Below are 23,263 nucleotides of genomic sequence, written 5' to 3'. Positions count from 1 at the left end.
ATACACGCTTTTAATCTATTTATTCCGAAATGCATAACTTTACATTTCTCGACATTAAACTGACACCCATTAACTTTAACCCATACTGACAGTTATTTAAATCATCCTGCAAGCTCTTCACATTGCCTTGATTAACTATTACTTACCTAATTTCTCATCATCAGCAAACAAATGTATATTTCCTTTCATATTATTTCCTATATCATTTATGTACAAAAAAAAACAGCAATTGTCCCAGCACTGAACCTTGCAGCACACCACTAGTTCACCTGTTTCTGCCTCGATATCGGGCCAGCATCCACCCTGTTATCCACTTAACCAGTGTCAGGTCCCTTCCCCATAGAATTCCATGTGGTATTCTGTCAAATGCCTTTGCAAAATCATTGTTTAGCCATTTCTTTTATCCAACTCAGCTATTACTCTATCTTAAAAAATTAGTACATTACTAAGGAATGACCGACCCTTCACAAAGCCATGTTGACCCTCATACGGTATCATATTTTTATCTATCCATTCTTAAATTATCTTTTTTACCAATTTTTCTAGTACTTTTACCACTATGCCTGAGATACTGATTGGTCTGAAATTTGCTACTGTTATTTTGCACCCTTTCCACTCCCTTGAATCCCTACAAGAGCTTATATTTAAATTAAAGAGCCTAGTGAAATGCTTTGCCAGTTCCTTTACACATTCTAGCAAAAAAACCTAACTGATATCCCATCTAATACCACTGCTGTATTTACATTGAGATTCTGCAATATCATAGTAACATCCAATTCATCCACCGCAGTTTCCACATTAGTGTCTCTCACATAAGTTAAAGCAATAACCTCACCAGAATGATATATCTTTGCAAAGTGGTCACTCAGTAACTCAACTATTTTATCTGCTTCTGTCTCCTCGTGACCATCATCACTCATTAAGGTTATTCTTCCATAGTCATTTTTCCTCTTACTTGCCACATAATGAAAGAACTCTTTGGGATTTCCTTAGCCTGCTTGGTAGATTCTTCTCATAATCTGATTTTGCCTTCCTTGCCATGCTGATTATCTTTCTTGCTTGAGCCTTGTACTGTTCATGAGTTTGCTGGTCACCTTTCTCTTTATATACTCTCAGCAGCATTTTCTTCTTCTGCAGCTCATGCGTAATGATATTACTCATCCATGTAACTCCCACCCGATTAACCCTCCTTATCCTGGGTTTACTACTGCTTCCTCTTGATGACCCTTAACTATATCCTATGAACTACTAACATCATCCTTACCCTGCAGTCTTTTATGCCATTGTACAAATTTAAGGTTCTTTCTAAGCATGCCTTAAGTAATTATCTCTCAGCAGATTTATAAATTCTATTACCTTCCTGCCATGTGATCTTTGGTTCTTCCAGTCTACATCTCCAGAGTTGAAGTCCCCCATAATAATCACTTTGCCTGTACTCTTTGTGCTAATTTGGCTATGCATACTTTCCAGATTATCTATGGAACTCCCTGGTCTATAGCAACAACCAACTGTATATTTTGTGTTACTGGCCTTAATCTCACACCAGATTGCTTCAAATGAAGCAATCTGAGCCACCCTCCCACCTGTCTCCTATTCTTTTTGGTTGGAATTCATCTGCTATCATTGGCAGTACCCCCCCCCCCCCAATCCTATCTTTCCTGAAAATACTAACCCCTTCACATTCAATCCCTATAACTACATCATCTGCCGTTAGCCAAGTCTCACTAATGCCTACAAGTTTTGGCGAGGTTGTTCAATGCCAAAAACTCCTCCCTCTTGTTCCTGATACTTCTGGCATTAGTATATACAAAGTGCAGCATTTCTTTAGTTACCCTGCCCCCTTTACTTTTTTGAATTGACTATCCTATTCAATATTTTTTCTAGAGACTAGATTCCTCACTTGGTCATTCTCACACTCACTCGCTTCATGGGTGCTTTCACACAAGCTCACTTGATTCCACCATAATTGCTTAAGTTTCCCTGAATTTGCACTTCAGCATGCTTGTGCAAAAAGCTCTCTCTAGTCACCTAACGCCAAAACCATTTAGATGCATCAGCATTGTACAAATCCTTCTTTCCATCAAACAAAGACCAGAGATCCACAAATTCTACATCATTCCTTTTGCACAATGTACGTATAGACTCATTGACTATCAATGTCCTCTTCCTCAGTTCATCTCTATCATAGCCTGGTAGGAGACTTACAGTCTTCATCTTCTCGTGCTTTAGTTTTTCCTCTTCCATACTTCTCACCTCTCATATCATTTTTTCCAATCACGATAATCATTTCCTTCAACTTACCATTTTGTATCCGGATGGTGTGGCTAATATCGTGAATTTTTGCATCAGGGAAACATGTTTTTGTCTTACTTTCATTAAGTACTCGCCTGATTATTGAGACTCCATACATAATTTTCTCCTTAACTTGTTTTTCTTGTTTGTTCGGTCAGTGTTTATTATTCCTTCAGATACCTGCTTCTTTCTTTTTTCATTCCTGCTTAACTCTTGCCACTTCTGCAAATTTTCAATTTCACACCTATGAAGGATAACATTTAAATGCACTATGTCTTTATTATTATCCATTTCATTCTCCTCTATTTCCATGGCCACACATTCAACATTAATAATTTCATATTCCACCTTATCATCAGTAATTGTTGCGTTCTTGTCCCTCAGCAGATACTCACTTTTGAAACACTTAATACATGCTCTCTCTCTCTCTCGTTTCAATTTCCTTCCACATATGCTTTAATTTTCTCGATGTGTACATTTCACATGCACTGCATTGAATAATATCCTGCAAATTCAAATCGCCACACAGTGTGATCTTTGCCATCATTGTTCGTCATTTGTGCCATGCCGATAATATCACGATAAACATCACAATAAAAATGTTAGAGGTACTAAATACACACTCTAAAAACACAAAAATCTACACTGATACACTATACAGGAAAACTTCATTTAATGCCGTTAATTAATCCATTAATTAATGCATGTTAAATGAATAATAAACAATAGGAATAATTATAATTCATCCATCAGTTAACACATTCGCTGCCAACTATGAGTATACTCGTAGTTGGTATATGAGCAGCACAAGTCAGCTACGAATATACTCATATTATTATTATTATTATTATTATTAAACAAGACCTCATGGAGTCAAAGACTCATCTAGAAATATGATGCTTACTGCCGGCAACGAGATTACCCGCACTGACCTTGAAGAAGTGAAAATGCTTGGCCTGTGGAGCTAGCAGCGAAAGTGTGTATACTCGTAGATGGTATATGAGCCTCACAAGCCAACTACGAATATACTCGTATGATGCTTGCTGCCGGCAACGAGGTTGCACATACTGACCTTGAAGAAGTGAAATTGCATGGTGTACAGTAACAAACTATGCCTGAGTAGTGTGGCAGCGAACGTGTTAATGTAAATTTGAAAAAAAGAAAAAAATGAAGTAGAGATGTTTGAATAGTGGTCGACTTTTTCATCTTGTCATGCACTTTGTGATCTAGCTGGTGATCGCTTATCAAGATTTCGGCAGACTTCAAAGCTTCGTTCCATATATTAGGATCAGCATCAAACAAAATTTCCTTAGCTTGTTCAATGTGATCGAAAAATAACTCAAGTTCTTTTGCAGTTAGCTTCTTAGCCATAACATTCTCTTGTTCGCACTTCTAATCTTTTTCTTCATATGAATGCTGCTGTTCTAGTTGAAGGAAATCATTCTCGCTTAACTGTTCTGAATGGGAATCGAGCAAGTTCCTCACATCTTCATTATCCACTTCATTAAATCCTATTTCTTTTCCAATTGTGCTGATTTCTTCAGTAATGTTAGATCTTGGATTTTGTGCACGTTTAGGTTAACTAACATAGGCTTGAGTTTAAAGTCGCCTTCTGCATTGCCTCCTAATAAAAGCATAAGATGATCGTTAGATATTTATATCCTGGTTGAGATGCTTCAATTTTATCTAGGAAAGATTTTGTCAACGTTGAATATTTGACGATTGTCATAATCACCTCCTGAATTGTCCATTGCAATTCTTCAAAGAACATGACCACAGAATCTTTATCAGCACAAGCAGATTCTCTAGTTATTCTTACATTGTGCAGTCCAGCTCGATTTTTAAAAAGGTCAAACCATCCTAAATTTGCAGTAAAGATTTCACATTTCTCTTGAAATTTGGTCTCTTTCAGTGAAGTAAAAAATATGGACAGCTTTTGACTGAATATATCTTGTACTAAGAGGTATTCTTTTTTGGTTACAATTCCTCAATCCAGAGTGATAGAATATGTTCCATCTCGATCATTAAATGGCTTTTATTTCGGGTGATCTGCATGCTTAAAGAAGCAGTAACAACTTTTCCTTGGTCTTTGTATTCTTTGCTCTTATTTCATATAGTCTGAACTGTAGACTTACTGTATCCCAGATCTCGCACATTGTAATACTAGTGGCATTTTAATGTCTCTTAATGACTTCCAGCTTTTCCTCTAACATAATTACTTTTCTTCCCTTTTTATTACTACCACTTTCTTTATCAGTCATTCTCTTATCCATATCAGGGGTTGAATATAATAAAGCCTTATGATTGATTCTCTTCTGTTGAGTGCTTCGTGAGTCCATTTTCTCCTCTCTTCTCTTACTGAAGTCTTTCTTGAAAGATCTTGAAGGCTGTTGATCTTATCGGCATTCTTAACATTGGTGAACAGACTGAATCAACAGAGATTGCCTTAAATTGTCCTACAGGAATGGAAAACTCCAAACGGACAAGGGAAGATCAAGGATAAGCTGGATCACCAAATCCCTATAGTTATCAAAATTAAAGCAAAATGAAGGAAAAGTGACTGAGCGAGAGAACAGAGTTTGCATGTGTGCTTGCACTGATAGCTTTGAGTCAACTGCTGAGTGTCGGCAGCCACTGCCCACTGACTGCTACATTGACAAGAGCCACTGCTTGTTGCAGATTGGTGACCAAAAAATTTCGCATAACGTAAAAATTTGTGTTAACTGCTTAATCACTTGTTTAAAATGGTAAATAGTATCATTTCACTCAATCACACTAACTGATCATCGCACATATCGAATTTGCATTAAGTGAGGTTTTCCTTTAATACTCTAATTTTCTGAAGAAAAACACAGTAAAATGTTATAAATCGTTAATTTTACACAGCACTAAATTACACGACAACTCACAAATAACCTCAAACCAAGCTCATAGTTCATTCTGGTAATTTTTTCTTCATATTAATTCCCATTACTTGAGTTTAATTGGGAATGTTATTTAGTTCTTGTCATGATTGTTAATTATGCACATGTACTTTTTTATTATTTTTTTTAGTAACTATGAGCTGTATATTTGTTTTAGTACAAGATTTTATTTTATACATCATTACATAAGTTGTACAATTTTCAGTATTCGGGATGTACAGTGTGCTTGTGAGAAAGACAACTGCCTCTTTGCTGCTGTACCAAGAAAAGACTATAGAGAATCCAGGTATGTTCTCCTCCTTCTCATACACACATATACACCCTATTCTCAAAAAGAAAAATCCCTCCTTATGATGGTCTTTACTTTCTTAGGAGATTGATTACATTTATTTTATGACTATTATTAAAGTAATCTCTCAGTTATCCAAACTTTCATATAGTATAATTTACAATTAATCAGTTCTCGAGTGGATTTAGTGTGTTATGTGATTCAATGAACATCATCAAATACCTAATATGTTCTCCAAGAGGAGTGTGAGATATTAGGCTAAGTACTGCATGATAAGTTTACATTATTACTAACTTCATATAGACAATTTTTCTCATTTCATCTATCAACTCTCATGACTCTATTACCAGATCTTATACTTCAATGTTCTAAGACACTTGTATCTGTATAGAGCTTGGTGGATAGGGAACTAAATTACAATAATCACATTGCAAAAGTTGTTAGGCTTATTCAACAAAATTGCTGCTGTAATGTGAAGAATGCTGACATGTATGGATAAGGAGGTGATAGTTGAACTATATAAGGGAATTAGACTTTAGTTGGATTTCTTTTCATGGATCTGATCACCTGGCTATGTTGGTGATAAGAAAACATTGGAGAGAGCACAGAGATGAATTACTAAGATTGCCTCAGGAACTCTGAAATATTGAGTATGAGGACTAAGGGCATGTGATCTTCAGAGCTTTGCAGATAGGTGGAGGATGCATGATATGATTGAGATGTATGTTGATGAGTAGATGACCTGGCAAGCCAAGTGGTTAGCATATCTGCTCTTCAGCCAAAAAACTGTAGGTTCCAATCCCAATGGATATGGATGTTTATGACTGTCCTACTAACTCTGTGTGCAAATAGCACAACCCTACAGCAGAAGGCTTCACTAGAAACTATGGGAGGGGTCTGGAAAATAAACATCTAGAACAAAATTATATTAAATCAACTGATATAACCACAAGAATGAAAAAAGAACAAATTATTACAAATACAAATTACAAACACAAATACATATAAAAAAATTATTACAAATACAAATTTAATATTGTTTTTGTTCTAGTTATTATCAGAACTTCCCAGATCCTCCTTTGTATACAAAGGTCATGTGAGAAAGGAAATAAAAAGAAAGTGTTTTATTTGGCAGGTGATGAATGATGTGAATGCATTTTCAAAGTGGGTAGTGAGCACTCCAGCATTGAATGTGTTCAAGGCAAGGTACGATAGCTGTAATCTATGAGTGTTCGACATCCCACAATGACTCTTCAAATTCCATAGAGGTTTGGATATAATACTAAAACTAGATCACTGTCTTCCTTTACATGTTTTTTTGGTCTTTTTCCTGTCATCAAACACTTTTTTTCAGGAAACTTTCCTCTCATTCTGTTTTAAGTGACCACATTAGATTAGCATTTCTCACACATTCCAGAATTCCCGCAATGTTAGTTTTCTTTCTAATTTCTTAATGGAAGTTTTTTCACTTGGCTATACTACCAATTATATATTTGGTTTAATCCTTTTTCCTTTATGCCTTTGATCCTTTATGTTTTATGGAGATATGACTTCTGCATTACTTCCACCAGTATCACCACCTCTGGGTCTGGCTCCCACTGACAAGACCTGAATAAAGGTTGAAACTGGTCGGGTAGTGACCCTTCCCTTGATGCATAGCAGTATACATGTCTGCAAGGAGATGTGTTTTGCATTATGGGATACTAAGGCGAGTGATCAGAACTTATACCACCTTTACCACTAGTTGCCCTAGTCCTAAAAATACTTCAGGCGCAAACTTTGTTTGCTTACACTTGGATAAAGGATTAAACCAAATATATAATTGATAGCATAGCCAAGTGAAAAAAACTTCCATCAACTATCTCTAATCCAGAGAATTTTAATAATAAGGTGTTGACAACTTTTGGCAACTAGTATATGGTGAAATGACTTCTGCATTACTTCCACCTTAGTATCACCACCTCTGGCTCCCACTGATGAGACCTCAATAAAGGTCGAAACCGGTCTGGATAGTAACCCTTTCTATAATGCATAGCATTATATATACCCATAAGGATATGTGCTTTGCATTATGGGATACTAAGGCAAGTGATCAGAACTTATACTACCTTTACCACAAATTGCCCTAGTCCTGAAAATACTTCAGTCGCAAACTTTATTTGCTTACACTTGGATAAAGGATTAAACCAAATATATAATTTCTAGTTTCTTCTTTTTTAATATGATTATTTGACATCTGCCATCTTTTCAGTCTCTTAGTTTTCTCAGAACTTGCATATCCACATGTCTCTGATCCATAAGTTATAATTGGTTTGAACAGTGTTTTCTATACTGCTAGTTTAATGCTTTGACTAATTTCTCTCTTACTCCTTATAAGTTTATTCGTTTAACTCTCTACTATACCAGCTTTGCCAATTCTGTTATCTCTTTCCTTATATATTTTGCCATCTTCACTAGTGCTTTAGTTAATTATTTATTCACATATGAAATCATTAGATGCCATATGGTTACTTCCATACCTCATACAGTTTTGAGAGTGAAGCCTTCTGCTGTAGGGTTGTGCTATTTGCACACAGAGTTAGTAGGACAGTCATAAACATCCATATCCATTGGGATTGGAACCTACAGTTTCTTGGCTGGAGAGCAGATATGCTAACCACTTGGCTTGCCAGGTCATCTACTAGTGCTTCAAATAGCAGCAATTTACTTATTCAGTAGGTTCGCCATTCAAAAATGCAGCTGATGTTTTTGACGAACCTGCATATTTTTCATGATTTTTGTCTTTTTATTGCTGATTTTCCTATCAGTCCTGTTATTGCAGTAAGTCAGTGTAGTGAAGGAATCCTGTAGATGATGCGGTTTGCTGTAGTTGGTGGATTGAGTGGTGGAGACGGAGAGTTGTAGATTAGGTGGCCTCCCTCGATGAGTCTTTGGTGGACTCCTTGGAGGTGTCGTAACAATAATAATAATACAGGAAAACCTCACTTAACACGAATTTGATATGCACAATAATCAGTTAGCATGATTGAGTGAGTGACTAATCAGTTAATGAGATTTTTTTGCTTTATGCGAAATTGTATGTTGCCGATGTGCATCGAGTGGCAGCACTTGTCAATGTAGCAGCCATTGGGCGGTGGCCAGCGACACACTCAGCAGTGTGTCACTGGTGTGTTTATTATATTCAACCCCTGATATGAAAAAGAGAAGGGCTGATAAAGAAAGTGGTAGTAATAAAAAGTGAAGAAAAGTAATTATGTTAGAGGAGAAGCTGGACATCATTAAGAGACATTAAAGTGCCGCTAGTAATACAATGATTGTGCGAGACCTGGTATACAGCGAGTCTACAGTTCGGATATATTAAATAAGAACAAAGAATACAAAGAACAGGGAAAAGTTGCTATTGCTTCTTTAAGCGTGCAGGTCATTGGTAAAGGAAAATTCAGGCAAAAGCTCTCAATATTTTTACATCATTGAAAGAGACCAAATTTCAAGTGGAATGTGAAAGCTTTACTGTGAGTTTAGGATGGTTTGACCAATTGGAAAATTGCGCTGGACTGAAGAAGATGAAAAACTCGAGACTATTCAAACATCTTCAGTTAATTTTATCAAATGTTTAGACACTAACTAAAAATTTAAGCAATTGATTTTTATTAACATTGATGATTTTATCCTCTAATGTAGCTTATAATTTTTTTTTTCAAATTTATGCTAACTGATGGATTAATTATAATTAATCCTATTGTTTATTGTATTTTCTTAGCATGCATTAAATGATGAGCCAATTAATCACATTAAGCGAGGTTTCCTTAATAACTATTTTGCTTCTAATTGGAGATTATCCACAAAATGCCATTGTTCTCCCAGTTTTTATCTGTGGATATTATCTTTTCATTTCAAACTGCTCTTCTATCATATATTGCTCTTTGTAAATTGTCTTCCTTATCTGATATTTTTCCACGATCTTCTGCATATAATAATATGATTATTTTATTATTCTAAGAAATTTCAATACCTGGGTTATTTAAAGGATTCAACTGTATTGTTATTTCATTAATATAAATATTAATAAGTGCTGCAGACAGAGGACATCCATGTATTGCATCTTGGTTTATTGATTGTTTTTCAAACAATTTTTCATTTATTTTTATTTCATTATCATTGTATATATTCATGGAGTCAAAAGATTTATCATGGGAGACCCACTCAATCAGCAACATGTCTATCGTAATAAGCTTTGAAGTTATTTACACTACCTGCACTCACAACACACTCAAGCAATGCATTCCACTCACTAATAACTCTCCATGTAAAAGTCTACTCCTCACACTCTTCTTCACCACATCTTTATACACTTCCAGAGATGGCCTCTCGTTCTTCACATTTTAACATCCACCTTCTCTCTTTTTATAATTTCTTCTGTATTAATCTGATAGAATCTCTTAACTCATTTAAAGATCTCTATCATATCCCCTCTTTTCCTCCTATCCACCAACCTCCGTAATCCACATTCTCTCAAGCGCTCTTCATAACTAACACTCCAGAGTCCTGATATCACTTTGGTTATTCGTTATTGGACCCTTTCTAGTGCTTCCACATCACAATGAAAACTAGTTGACCAAATCTGAAAACAGTGGTTCATATATATTGTCTGATCAATGTCTTATATAGATGCATTTACTTATCTCTGCATGTCATAGTACTTTTTATCATAGCAGCAATATGATGCTATGATAAAAGTCTTTTCAGTCTTTTCAACACATGCAATGTGTCCTCAGAACTTCAGTCCACTGTCCACCATCACTCCAAATTCCCGAATCTCATTTACTTCCTGAAATACAGCTCCACCAATACAATATGTAACCTTATATATCTCTATCGCAAAGTATAACACTTTGCCTTTATTAACAATTAAAACTGCATTGCCACTCATTTGTCCAAGCTAAAAGTCTATTCAAATCTTCCTGTAGAGAATTAACATCAGGACTATTCCTGATACTTCTGCCTACCTTTGCTTCATTGGGAAACATTTGAAGATCCCTAATTAATCCACATGAACTATCATTAACAAACAAGTTAAAGAGTAGGGTCTTGGGCCCTACTCTTTAACTTGAGGCATGCCACTGGTGACTTTCATTTCTGAGACACAGCTCCATTCGAATTGATTCTAATTGTACACAACTTGCTGGTATCTTTCAGAGAGCCAATCTCCAATCCATCTAACCAATATACTATCTATTGTTATCCTCTGCAGCTTGTACACCACTTTATCATCTGGTAATTTATCGAATGCTTTTCAAACTCCAAGAATATCACTATACATGATTCTCCATTATCAAACACATTTGTCATCTTATCATAAAACATAAGCAGATTGTTAAAACAAGACCTGCCCTTCACAAACCCATGCTGACCATCATAGAGAATCCTATGTTCATCCACACAATCTTGTATTCTATTTCTAACCAATTTTTCCAACTCTTGGATCACAACTGCAGACACACAGACCGTTCTATAATTTGAAACTTCTGTTCTCAAACCATGCTTGTGGAGAGGTATTATTTTGTTTTGTCTTCTTTCCACACCATATTAACTTTATCCACTCCAAGACTCTCATTAAATAACTAGAAAAAAGGGCACATATATCGCTTCTGTATTCTTTAAATATGCATGGTGATATGTCATCCATTCCCTTATTAACATCTAATCTGAGCAACACTTGATACACCTCCAATTCTTTTACCTTTAATTCTCCTAATTCTTGTCCCTTTTACATGTTACATCATTCACAGCACTATGATATACACTGATGAAGTGTTGTTTAAATAATTCCACTGTATCATTTCCTATGGTTACTCTGTTACCATAGCTATCCACCAGCATCAAACTGCCATAGTTATTTTTCCTCTTTTTTGCCACATAGCAGAAAAATTCCCTTGGATAAGCTTTGGCCTGACTGACCAATCTCCTCTCATATTCTACTTTTTATTTTTTAACCATGCTTGTCACTTTTCTGGCCTGCACTTTATATTCTTCATGCATCTGTTCACTGCAAACTGTCTTGTACTTCCTCCTAGCAACTCCTTTTGTAACACTTCTTGCTTGATTTTACAGTTATGCATTGCTTGTGTTAGATATTGCATTATCATTTCCCATGCACTGTCAACATCTTTTCTACACAATTCCTCAACCCAATTTATTGATGACTATGGAGCATCTGATAATCATCCGCCTTATAGTTCGACATATAGACCTTGATAACTATTTTATCCTGTTTGACTATCTTCCAAACTAGTACCACATGATCACTTTCACCAACAGGTGGCAGTGTTGATACCTCATTCACAACCACATCCTGTGAGGATATCACCAAATATAAAAACCCAAACTTGTGGATCCTTGGAATGCGTTGCTTGATGGAGTGATGAGAGTGAGAACTGTCAGTGAGTTTAAGGAGTGGTATGATAGACTTTGTGTTTCTTAGGGGCGGGGACCTCCCCCTTGATGAGTCTTGATAGACTTTGTGTTTCTTAGGAAGGACTCTCATGATGAGTCTTTTGGCTCCATGGAGGCCTGGATAATAATAATAATAATAATATTACAGAACTTGCCCAATCAGTTTTCAGAATAAAATAAAGGTTTTTCAAAGAGATCTGGCAACAAAGAAATTTGAGCACTTTCCCAACATTAAATTAAGAATAACTGCTTTTCTTGATGCTGAAATTAAACACAGTAAACTGAAACAATACAAAGGAAACATAGAAACACTTTATAATGATTTTGAGAATAGATTTGAGAAACTAAAAAAGTTAAAGCCATGTTTTGAATTTCTTGTGAATCCTTTTGTGATTGATGTCATCAACGATGGATGTCCTGTTGTTACACCTTTTACCGCAGATGTTGTTTCAATAGAGACAGAGCTTATTGAGCTGAAGGAATATGTGGGTTTGAAGTTCGTACATAAAAGCTCATCTGTAACTGACTTTTGGAAACAAATCCCAGAAACAAAGTATCCCAATCCTCAGAAAACTGACTTCCGAATATTCTCTGTTTTTGGAATAACTTACTGCTGTGAATCTTTCTTCTCTGCAATGAAATTTGTCAAGTCAAAACAAATATTCTCACTAACAGCCACCTCACTGAGCTTCTTGGAACAGCTTTGACATCCTACCAGCCAGATTTTAAACTATTGACTGCACAAATGAAGACTCAATCAAAGCCTTCAATAAGTAGAGATTAAACATATTCTTCTTTGGTAAGCAGGACTACTATATAGTTGTATTTTTTATTATTTATAAATACAATTTTAAAATTATGTTTTCTACAGCTCTTGAACATTCAAAAATGTAATAAAAGTATTATATGTGGCTCTTATTACCAAAGAACTTGCCCACCCCTGTTATATACTATCTCTTCTTTCCATTCCACATTCCTATAATTAAAATTCTCATTAGGATCATCTTCCTTTCAATTTATGAACTAAATTGTCTAAACACTTTACAATCAGTACTCTAAACAATTCCCTGGCCTATAACAGTATCCTCTTAGATATGCTATTCTACTGATCTCAACTTCACACCAAACAGCTTTACAAATACTACTGTTTTACACTTTGATTCCTCAAGGACACAATTCCTCTGCTACCATTAATTATTATTAAATATTAAAAAATTAAATAAAAAAATAATTATTAAAACATTTTCATAATGTCTAAACAAGAGGTGAGTTTTTAAATTAAATTATCTTCTTTTCTTTATAAGTATTTTTAAACAAAAAAACTGCATCCATGTTGGGAATCCTTTCATAAATTCATTTTCAGATACATTAAAGCTACTAAGAAATTATATACTTGGTTTTAATTCTTCACCCAAGGAAGCAAAACTATGTTTTGCCCATGAAATATATTCACATTTGAACTACTTGTAGGGGTGCTTAAGGGTCAAAGCTGTATAAATGAGAGGAGACCTCCACATAGCCTTTAAAGGAATGCAGAAAACCAACTAGGGCTTCTAACCTAATGTCCAATCCTCACCTTCTCGTGGTGCACCCTGTTGGGTATCTACTTGGATACTGAACGAATGAGGATGGGCTGGCAATTTGGGATTTAGCTGACCAAATTGTATTCTTATTGGTTAAACCAAAATAAAATAAAAAAAATGATGGTACAACATGACAAAATTTTATGCCGACTGGGGCGTCGCCCAGTTAAAAAAGGCCCTCGTTGTTTTCGCCAGAGAACCAGGGCAAACAGCAAAAAGTCAGCTACTGGAAAAAATCTGAAAACACACCCCAACTCAAAATTACCAGAGGTAAAGATTGGTACTATCAACATAAGAAGCCTGAATGGCAAAGAAATGGACCTAGCTGAGGAATTAGATAAGTACCAGATCGACATAATAGGGGTGACTGAAACAAAAAAGACCAAAACTGGTGAGATCTTTCTGAGCAATAAATGCAAAATGTTATATTCAGGCAATGACAATCAAGGAAAAGAAGGAGTAGCCATTGTATTCAACACTAAATACGAGGCTAATCTTGAATGGCAGTCAGTCTCAAGTAGAGTAATGTGGGCAAATATGAGAATGGGGAACTGGACAATGAGACTTATTTGTGCCTATGGTCCCACAGAAGGTTATACTAAGGTAGAAGTGGAGGAATTTTTTGTGGCTTTAGAAAAAGCAACTGACACAATGAAAAAGGAAAAGTTGGTCCTTGTTAGGGATCTAAATAGCAGAGTAGGAAATGATTGTCAGACATGCAGAAATATTTTGGGAAAATTTGAAGAAAAGAGCAAAGCTAATAATAATGGCAAATATCTGTTGGATTTCTGCTCAGGACATGGACTGGTTGTTACTAACACCATGTTCCAACATAAAAATGTGCACAAATTCACATGTAGAGAAGAGGCAAGGAATAAGAAAAGTCTCCTTGACTATGTTATTGTTGATAGTGATGTTTTCTCTCTGGTGCATGACACCAGAGTGTACAGAGGATTTGAAAGTGGAAGTGATCACTATTTAGTCTTGAGCAGTATAAAATTGAATTTCATATTGAAAAGAATAACATGTAAGAAAGCATTAAAGAGAACAAAAGTTGAGCAGCTCTCAGATGTGAACTGTAGACTAAAATACACAATGATTATTGAAGAAAAAATGAAAGAGTTTGAAAACAGGAATCAAACCTTGGAGATTCAGTGGCAAGCCTTGAAGAAAGCCCTGATTGATTCAGCTAGAGAGGCATGTGGTGAAGTTGTCTGCAAGGATAGAAAAATTAGAACTCCATGGTGGACACTGGAAGTTAAAGAGGCAATGAAGCAAAAGAGGAAAGCGTATCAAAAGTTCCTGGCAAATAAGTCAGATTGTGCTCTTAGAGAATACAGAGACAAATGTAAGAAAGCTAAACATTGTGTAAAGCTAGCTAAACAAAAGTCATGGGAGGAGTTTGGCAAGAATAGAGAAAATAAATATCAAGAAGGTAGCAAAATATTCTGGAGGTTGTTGAAGAAGCTTAAGAAAGAATGCTGTAAAAGGAGTTAGAAATGATAAAGGTGACATGAAAATGGGACAAAAAGATATCCTTGAAGTACGGAGTAATTACTTTTAAAGAACTGCTAATTGAAACAAGCAGTGATGACAGAACAGTGATAAAAAACACTGACCAGGCATGCAGTCAGGAATACATAGCCATACTTGAAGTAGAAAAAGTCATCAAAGGCTTGAAATGTGGAAAGGCAGCAGGAGTAGATGATATTCAACCAGAACTGCTGAAGTATAGTAGTATAAGAATCTTACAGTGGCTGCACTGCATAATTCAGAAAGACTGGACAGAGGGACGAATTCCTGGTGATTGGAGTAGAGCTCTCATAGTACCCATATATAAAAAGGGAAATAAAATTGAATGTGAGAATTACAGAGGTATTTCCCTATTGAGTGTTCCTGACAAGATCTATGCAAGTATACTTGAGAAACGGTTGAGAAGAATTGTGGAAGAAAAGCTTGGTGAAGAACAAGTTGGATTCAGGCCAAATAGAGGCTGTCAGGATCAGATCTTCACTTTACGACAAATAGTTGAGAAAGAATTGGAAGATAACAGAGGTCTGTATTTAAGTTTTGTCGATTTGGAAAAGGCACATGAAAAGGTGCCAAGAGAGAAGCTATTCAATACGCTACAGTTATGTGGTGTCAATGGGACATTATATCAAGCAATACTTAGTCTTTATTTGAGTTGTAAGTCAGCAGTTAGAATTGAAGGAAGTACAGGAAGATGGTTCAATGTTAAATCTGGTGTGAGACAAGGATGTACATGATCCCCTCTGTTATTCATTATATATATGGATCACATTATGAAGGAAAGTGGTATTAAACATGATATCAAAATTGGAGATGTTAATGTCAGCTTTTTGCTTTATGCGGATGATGTTATACTTCTAAATAAATCCGCTACAAGTCTACAAGATTCTCTGACTAAATTGAATAACTGTTGTAATTGATATGGTATCAAGGTCAGCATTAAAAAGACAAAGACAATGAAAATAGGCAGAATCGTTGAAAATGTCAACTGGGTTGTGAATGGAGAACCTGTGGAACAAGTAAAACATTCCAGCTACTTAGGCACGATTTTTAGTGAAGATGGTAAATTAAATATAGAAATAGACAACAAAATCAGCAAAGCTGGTATGGTGGAAAGTCAATTGAATAAATTCATATGGAATAAGAGAAAAATTAGTCAGAACACTAAATTAGCTGTATACAAAAAAGTGTTCAAACCAGTTTTAACTTATGGATCTGAGAGCTGGGTCAGAAGTAAAACACTTGACCAAAGACTAGAGACCACAGATAAGAGAGTCCTGAGAAAGATTATAGGCATGAACAGATGGCATCAATGGCAATATCATATTAAAAACGAGGATATTAGGAAAGAACTTGACATTGTCAGCATCCAGGAATGCGTTTGCAGAGCTAATCTCAGGTGGTATGATTACTTAAACAGAATGGGTGAAGAAAGATTAGCATAACAAATGTTCTCTGGCAGCAAAATGACCCAGACTAAGACCAAGATATAGGTTTATTGATACGGTACAAAGTGCCTTAGACGATAGAAATATTAGATCTGATAATGTTGGAGTCTTGACAAGTAACAGACTGATTTGGAGGAAAATTGTAAATAGGAAGTTAGTAATGATGTAATTTTTTTCATGTAGTACTATCATATCCTGTACACCACTTGAGAGTACATGGCAGGAATTTGATGATGATGATGAATTACTTGTATATAGAAGCTAATGACTTTACATCACTTGCCTTAGTGTGTATCCCATAATGTAAAGCACACACACACCCTTTCAGCCATATAAAACGCTATGAATAAAGGGAAGGATCACTATCCAGACCGGTTTCGACCTTTACTGGGTCTCATCAGTGGGACCGAAACCCAGGAGAGATACCAAGGTTGATGTAATGCAGAGGTCATATATATCTCATAAACAAGTAGCCAAGAGGTGCTAGACCTAATAAAGTCTAGCACCTTTTGAAATAAAAAATTTCTTTATAAGAGAAAGATGGTTAGTAGTTGGAAGGGGACCAATCTTTGTATACTGTTGGCACATTCTCCTTTGATGAGTCTTTGGACTCCTTGGAGGTGTCACATAATAATAATCTTGAAAGTTTTTTTATCCGGGTTCTATTATACATTAAAGATACCAAGAATAAATGATACTATTATTATTATTATTCAGGTCTCAATGGAGTCAAAAGACTCATCGCGGGATGTCCTTTCTAAGAAACACAAGTTTATCAAGACTCATCGAGGGAGGGTCCCGCCTACGAAACACAAAGTCTGTCATACCACTCCTTAAACGCATTGACTATTCTTGCTCTCATCACCGCTGTTCAACCAAGCGAAAGAACTCCCCATTGTCAACACTGTAACTACCTCTGAACAGTTTAAAAGTCTCAATCATATCACCTCTCCTTCTTCTATCCACCAAACTCTGCAGTCCACATTCCTGCAGCGAATCCTCATAACTAACATTGTACATAACTAACTAACAGTCCCAACACCATCTTTGTTATCTGCCTTTGTACCTTTTCCAAAGTTATTTTATCCCCTTCAAATCCTGGGGACCAGATCTGAGAACAATAGTCTAAGTATGGTCTGATCAGAGTCTTATACAACAGAATGATAACCATTTTATCTCTACAGGTCAGTGTCCTTCTCATTATTGCATTAATCCTCTGTGTTACCTTCACTACCTTTCAATATGTCCCCTAAATTTCAGGTTTCTATCATTCATCAACCCCAGATCTCTTGTCTCCCCTACTTCCTCCAGTATAATTCTTCCCATAGAGTATGCGGCATCCCATCAATGTGTCAGAAACCTCACGTCCTTACATTTTGCTGCATTAAATTGAAACCCCCATTCATTTACCCATCAATCTAGCTTGTTCAAATTCTCTTGCAGGGCTATCACATCTGCATTATTACTAATAACCCTTCCCAGCTTCGCATCATCCGCAAACAACCAAATATCCCCTTGCAATCCACAGACAATATCATTGATATAAAGGTTAAACAAAATAGGTCCCAGTACTCAGCCCTGTGGAACCCCACTTGTAACCTTCTGCCTCTTTGATATTGCTCCACCATGCACAACTCTCTGATACCTATCAGACAGCCAATCCTGAATCCAGTTGACTAATCTGACATCCAGACCCATGTGCTGCAACTTGTGCTGCATCAGCTTATTGTATGGCACGTGCGAAATGCCTTTGCTAAGTCTAGGAAAATCGCAGTATATGCCCTTCCCTCATCTAATGCTGTTGTAACTTTATCATAAAAGGCTAGCATATTGCTAAAACAAGAGCGCCCTTCACAAATCCATGTTGACTCTCACAGGTAACATTACCCTCATCTACCCAATGCTGTATACGGTCCCTCACTACTTTCTCCAAGATCTTACTAACTACTGATCACACACAAACTGGCCTATAATTAGACACTACCAGTCTTCTACTGCCCTTTTGCAATGGCACTATCTTACTTTCTTCAATTCCATGGGCACCTTTCCCGCAGCCAGACTTTCATTGAAAAGACAGGTCAAAGGCACTGTCAGTTCCTTAGCACATTCTCTCAAAACTTGTGGTGGAATACCATCCAGTCCCACCGCTTTACTATCATCCAGAGTACCTAGTATGTGGCACACACACTTGCCTCCTGCACCTCTAAACCACAAACCTGCCCTATCCCTCTAGTATTAAAATTGATTCCTCCAGTATGAAATACTCCAATAAAGTGTTCATTGAACAATTCCACTATGTCCTCTGCATCAGTCACTCTATTCACATTTTTATCCCACAATGTCATTCTTCCACAGTCATTTTTCCTCCTACTGGCCATATAGCTAAATAATTCCCTAGGATTTTCCTTGGATCTAAGAGCCAATCTTTTCTCATATTCCAGTTTTGCCTTCCTTACCATACTAGTCATTCTCCTGGCCTGTCTCTTATATTCTTCATACATCTTCTTCACCTGTCTCCTTATATCTCTTCCATAGCCTCTTTTTTTCCATGCAGTTCCTGTTTAGTATTGTTTGTCATCCACTTTACTCCAAATTGTGTCCTCTCTTCGCTCGTGGAATACAGCTTACCATTGCTGCTAACAAATATTCCTTCACAATTTCCCAAGCACTAATGTTATCCTGGCCTTCCAGTTCCTCCCTCCACAAAACTTCACCAAGTTGACATCTAAGACTATTATAATCATCTGCTTTATAATTCCACATACGTTCCTGTCTCTTTGAAACTCCTGCATGTCTATTCATTTTCCAAGTCAAAACCATATGGTCACTCTCTCTAACTGGTGGGAGAGATGCCATCTCAGTTATTTTCAACTCTTCTGATGGTATAACCAAATCCAAAACACTTGAACCTCTTGTTCCCTCTGTTACATGTTGCCTAAGACATTTGTCCCTCAAGAATTCTAGAAATTCCATTCCCTTATTGCTACATGCATCTTCCTCTCCCCAATTTATACTGCTATAGTTAAAATCTCTCATAACAATCATTCTTCTTGCACTTGCCACACTCAACTGTCTCAACATCTCGTGGTCTCCACCCCTCTGTGCTCATTGGTCTGTAGCAACACCCCCACTAAGTATCCTGTCTTGCCCACCTCTACCTCACACCATATGCTTTAAAAATCATTAGTGTCACAGCTTTCCAAAGCCTCCACTCTTAGAGGGCATAGGTCGTCACTTATCATAAGCAGTAATCCACCACCACACCTGCCGAAAAATGCTCTACCAAGCTACTTCCATTCCTGTTATTATATCCTCTTCTGTCAACAGTGTTTTGGTGATCCCAATAATATTTGGCCAGGCTGATGCTATCAGTGCCACCAATTCCTTTCCCTTATTCCGAATACTCCTGGCATTAGTATAAAGCATAAAAATGCCATTGTTTCTATACCCAGCATTATCCTCTCTCTTTATGTTCTGTTTTCCTTTTACCATTTTTCATCTCTGATTCCTTTTTCAGTACTTTTTACTTAATTTCTAAGCTTTTTGCCACCTTCCTGATATTTATATTTCATGTTCTTACCAGAATCTTCCCATGACTTCTGTTTGGCTAGTTTAACACAGCACTTCCTTTCTTATATTTTTCTCTATATTCCTTAAGAGCACAGGCTGACTTACTTGTCAGGAAGGTTCTATATGCTTTCTTCTTTTCCTTGAATGCCTTGTTAACTTCCAGTGGTCCACCATGGAGTTCTAATTTTTGTATTCTTACAGACAACCTCACCACATGCCTCTCAGGCTGAAACAATCAATGTTTTCTTCGGTATTTGCCACTGAATTAAAGGTTTACTTCTTGTTTTCAAATTCTTTTGTTTTTTTTCTTCAATGATGTCTGTGTATTTCAGTCTATATGAAAACTTTCTTACACACTGTTCTTTTCAATATGAAATTCAATTTTATCTTGCTGAGAACTAAATACTGATCAATTTCTATTTCAAATCCTTTGTTTACTCTTGTGTTCTGTACCAGTTGGAAACCATTGCTATCAACTATAACATAGTTGATAGCAATCTTTATTGCTCTCCTCTCCATATGATCTTGTACATATTTTTATGTTGGAACTTAGTGTTAGTAATAGCTAATCCATGTCTTGAACAGAAATCCAGCAGACATTTACCATTATTATTAGCTTTGTGTGTTTCTCAAAACATTTCTATAAGTCTGGAAGTCATTTCCTACTCTGCTGTTTAGATCTCTAACGAGGACCTTTTTTTTCATTGAACCAGCTGCCCTATCTAATACCTCAAAAATTTCTCCATTTCTTCCTTGAGAGAACCTTCTGTGAGACCATAAGCAGAAATTAATCTCATTGTCCTTCTCCATTCTGATATTTGCTCACATCACTCTACTTCACATTGCTTAGCATTGAAGAAGATTATCCTCATATTTAGTGTTGAATACTATAGCTACTCCCTCTTTTTCCTGATTGTCCTTGCCTGAATATAACATTTTGTATTTGTCACTTAGAAAAATCTCACCTGTCTTCTTTGTTTCAGTCATGTCTTGTATGTCGATCTGGTACTTATCCAATTCTTCTGCTAGTTCCATTTCTTTTCCATTGATGCTTCTCATGTTGATAGTACCAATCTTAAATTCTGCTTCCCATGTGCTGATGTTGAGCTTGGATGTGTTCTGGAATTTGTTCCAATCTGGTTACCTGATGTAAACAATGTTGTGGGGGAGCTTGTTTAGATGTTCAGAAATTCACACAGCCAGCATGAATTTCTGTCATGTTTACCATCATTTTACATTTTGGTTTAAACCAATAAGATTGGTTTAAACCCATCTTATTGGTTTAATAAGATTGGCAACCCATCCTCGTTTGTTCATTATTCTGATAGATTCCTAACAGGGTGCACCATGAGAAGGTGAGGATTGGACATTACGTCAGAAGCTCAAATCAGTTCTCCACATTCCTTAAAAGGCTATGAGGTCTCTTCCCAATTTTACAACTTTGACCTGTAAGCACCTCCGTATAATTCCATACTTCCCTCAAATCCATCCTCATCCACAAATTGTACTCCCTTCTCCTCACACAAATCCACTGGCCCATTCATCATTTTGGCTCTCCATGTCAATTAATCATTATCATACCCTGGGAACACACTGACATCCTTTCCCACTATACAGTTACCTTTCATTCCCCTCAGTAACCTCTTTACTTAAATCTTTAATCGTTTAAATACTTAAATCATTTCTCCCCAAAGCCATCAGTAATTTTCTTGCTTGTTTCCTTCACATGTCCAAAGCATGAATTATCTTGCTTGCTGCCCCTCCTGAATAGCAGAACTTATAGACTATCTCATTAACCAATGCTCTAACAATAAAATCTCCATACACTTCTATTTTCAAATCACTCCTCATTTCTTTTATCCCCCCCTTTTTTTTTTAATTCTATTCTTTTGTACACTTTCATTTGTTTCCACTAAATGTCCATTATCATTCTGCATGTTTCTCATTTTTTATTTTCAATAACTGCATCATCAAATCTTACATTCCGACAGTTTCACTCTCTGTCATTCCCATATTCTCATTACCTCTCTGTCTGCTGAACCTTACTTCCATTTCCTCATTTATTCTTCCTTTTGCTCCCTTAACACTTATTTTCATTTCTACATTCTTATGAAAATATCATACGTCCTACAAGTCCATACTTTCATCTCCTGTTCACTTTCTCTCTTACGTTTTGCCAGGAATTCATAATATTCATATTCATATTCATATTAACAGCACTTGATTTTGCAGTGCTCGCCTAGTCACACTGTCAATATCCTGAATACTGCCATTGTGTTCTATTCAAAGAATGCAGAATTCAAAATTTCAGTTGAGTTAGTGACAATTCCCCAAGGCTAAAAAGCAATCAAACACACTAAGTTATCAAAAATAAACAATACTATGCTAAAATTCAAGGAATATCAAGCAACTCAACTAGAATTACCAGGGTGGATTGTAGCAGGGGGGTGGGCTTTTGTGGGAATAGGTGTTTGGGAGAAGGGTTAATATATCAGGTAATGCTGAGTCCGGTGGATTCAGGAGAGGATAATGATAGGTATAGAAACAGTAGCATTTTTATTCTTTATACTAATGCCAGGATACTCCTGGCATTAGTATAAAGTTTATTAACTTCTTCAATTTTTTTTTGTGTACGAGTTTGAAGAATGCATCTTTAATTCCTTTATTAGCATTATCATTTGGGCCATATGCAACAATTACAGTGAATACTTGGTTATATGATTTAAAATTTATAGTGATTGTTAACAACCGTTCATTTATTAGTTGCCATTTAGTAATACAGTAAAACCCCGAAGTTACGTGGCAGGTGGGACCAACAAAAAGCATGTAAGTCAAATTTGCGTAACTCGGGATATAATTTTGCATGTAATTTATATATACAAACATACAATTGGGACCAAAGGTTTACAAAAACACTTATATTTTTTAAGAAATATAATCATAAATGTAGTTTTTCGTACATAAAAAAAAGAAAGTTATTTCGATGTCGATGGTTTCATAAAATCTAATAGATTCGTCTGACGGCATAATGTCTTTTTCTTTTCATGCAAAATTTCTTTATAGCAAGCTAATGATTTTTTTATTCCTTGCCTTGTGGCTACAATTTGTTCCTCGTTAAAATCTATGTCCTCCAAAATCTGTAAACCTTTCTTTTATGATTGTTCTTACTGTGGA

At 36.2% G+C, this 23,263-nt stretch overlaps 1 protein-coding gene across 8 annotated transcripts in view; it reads left to right on the top strand.

Annotated features, from left to right (window-relative positions):
* LOC150109749 (histone reader KMT2E-like) overlaps window positions 1–23,263 on the top strand; it is a 902,496-nt gene that overhangs the window by 451,342 nt on the left and 427,891 nt on the right. For all 8 annotated transcript variants that reach the window (XM_090407149.1, XM_090406915.1, XM_090406833.1 and 5 more), the window contains one exon: window positions 5,422–5,502. In XM_090407149.1, coding sequence (XP_090263275.1) covers window positions 5,422–5,502 — 81 coding nt within the window. The remainder of the gene's footprint in view (window positions 1–5,421; window positions 5,503–23,263) is intronic.

The sequence above is a fragment of the Typopeltis vanoorti genome, chromosome 1 (assembly GCF_054136105.1).
Source record: "Typopeltis vanoorti isolate ZY-2024b chromosome 1, IOZ_Tvanoo_1.0, whole genome shotgun sequence".
Lineage (NCBI taxonomy): Eukaryota > Metazoa > Arthropoda > Arachnida > Uropygi > Thelyphonidae > Typopeltis > Typopeltis vanoorti.
Note: the sequence above shows the minus strand (reverse complement) of the source record. Positions and strands in the feature narration are given on the sequence as shown.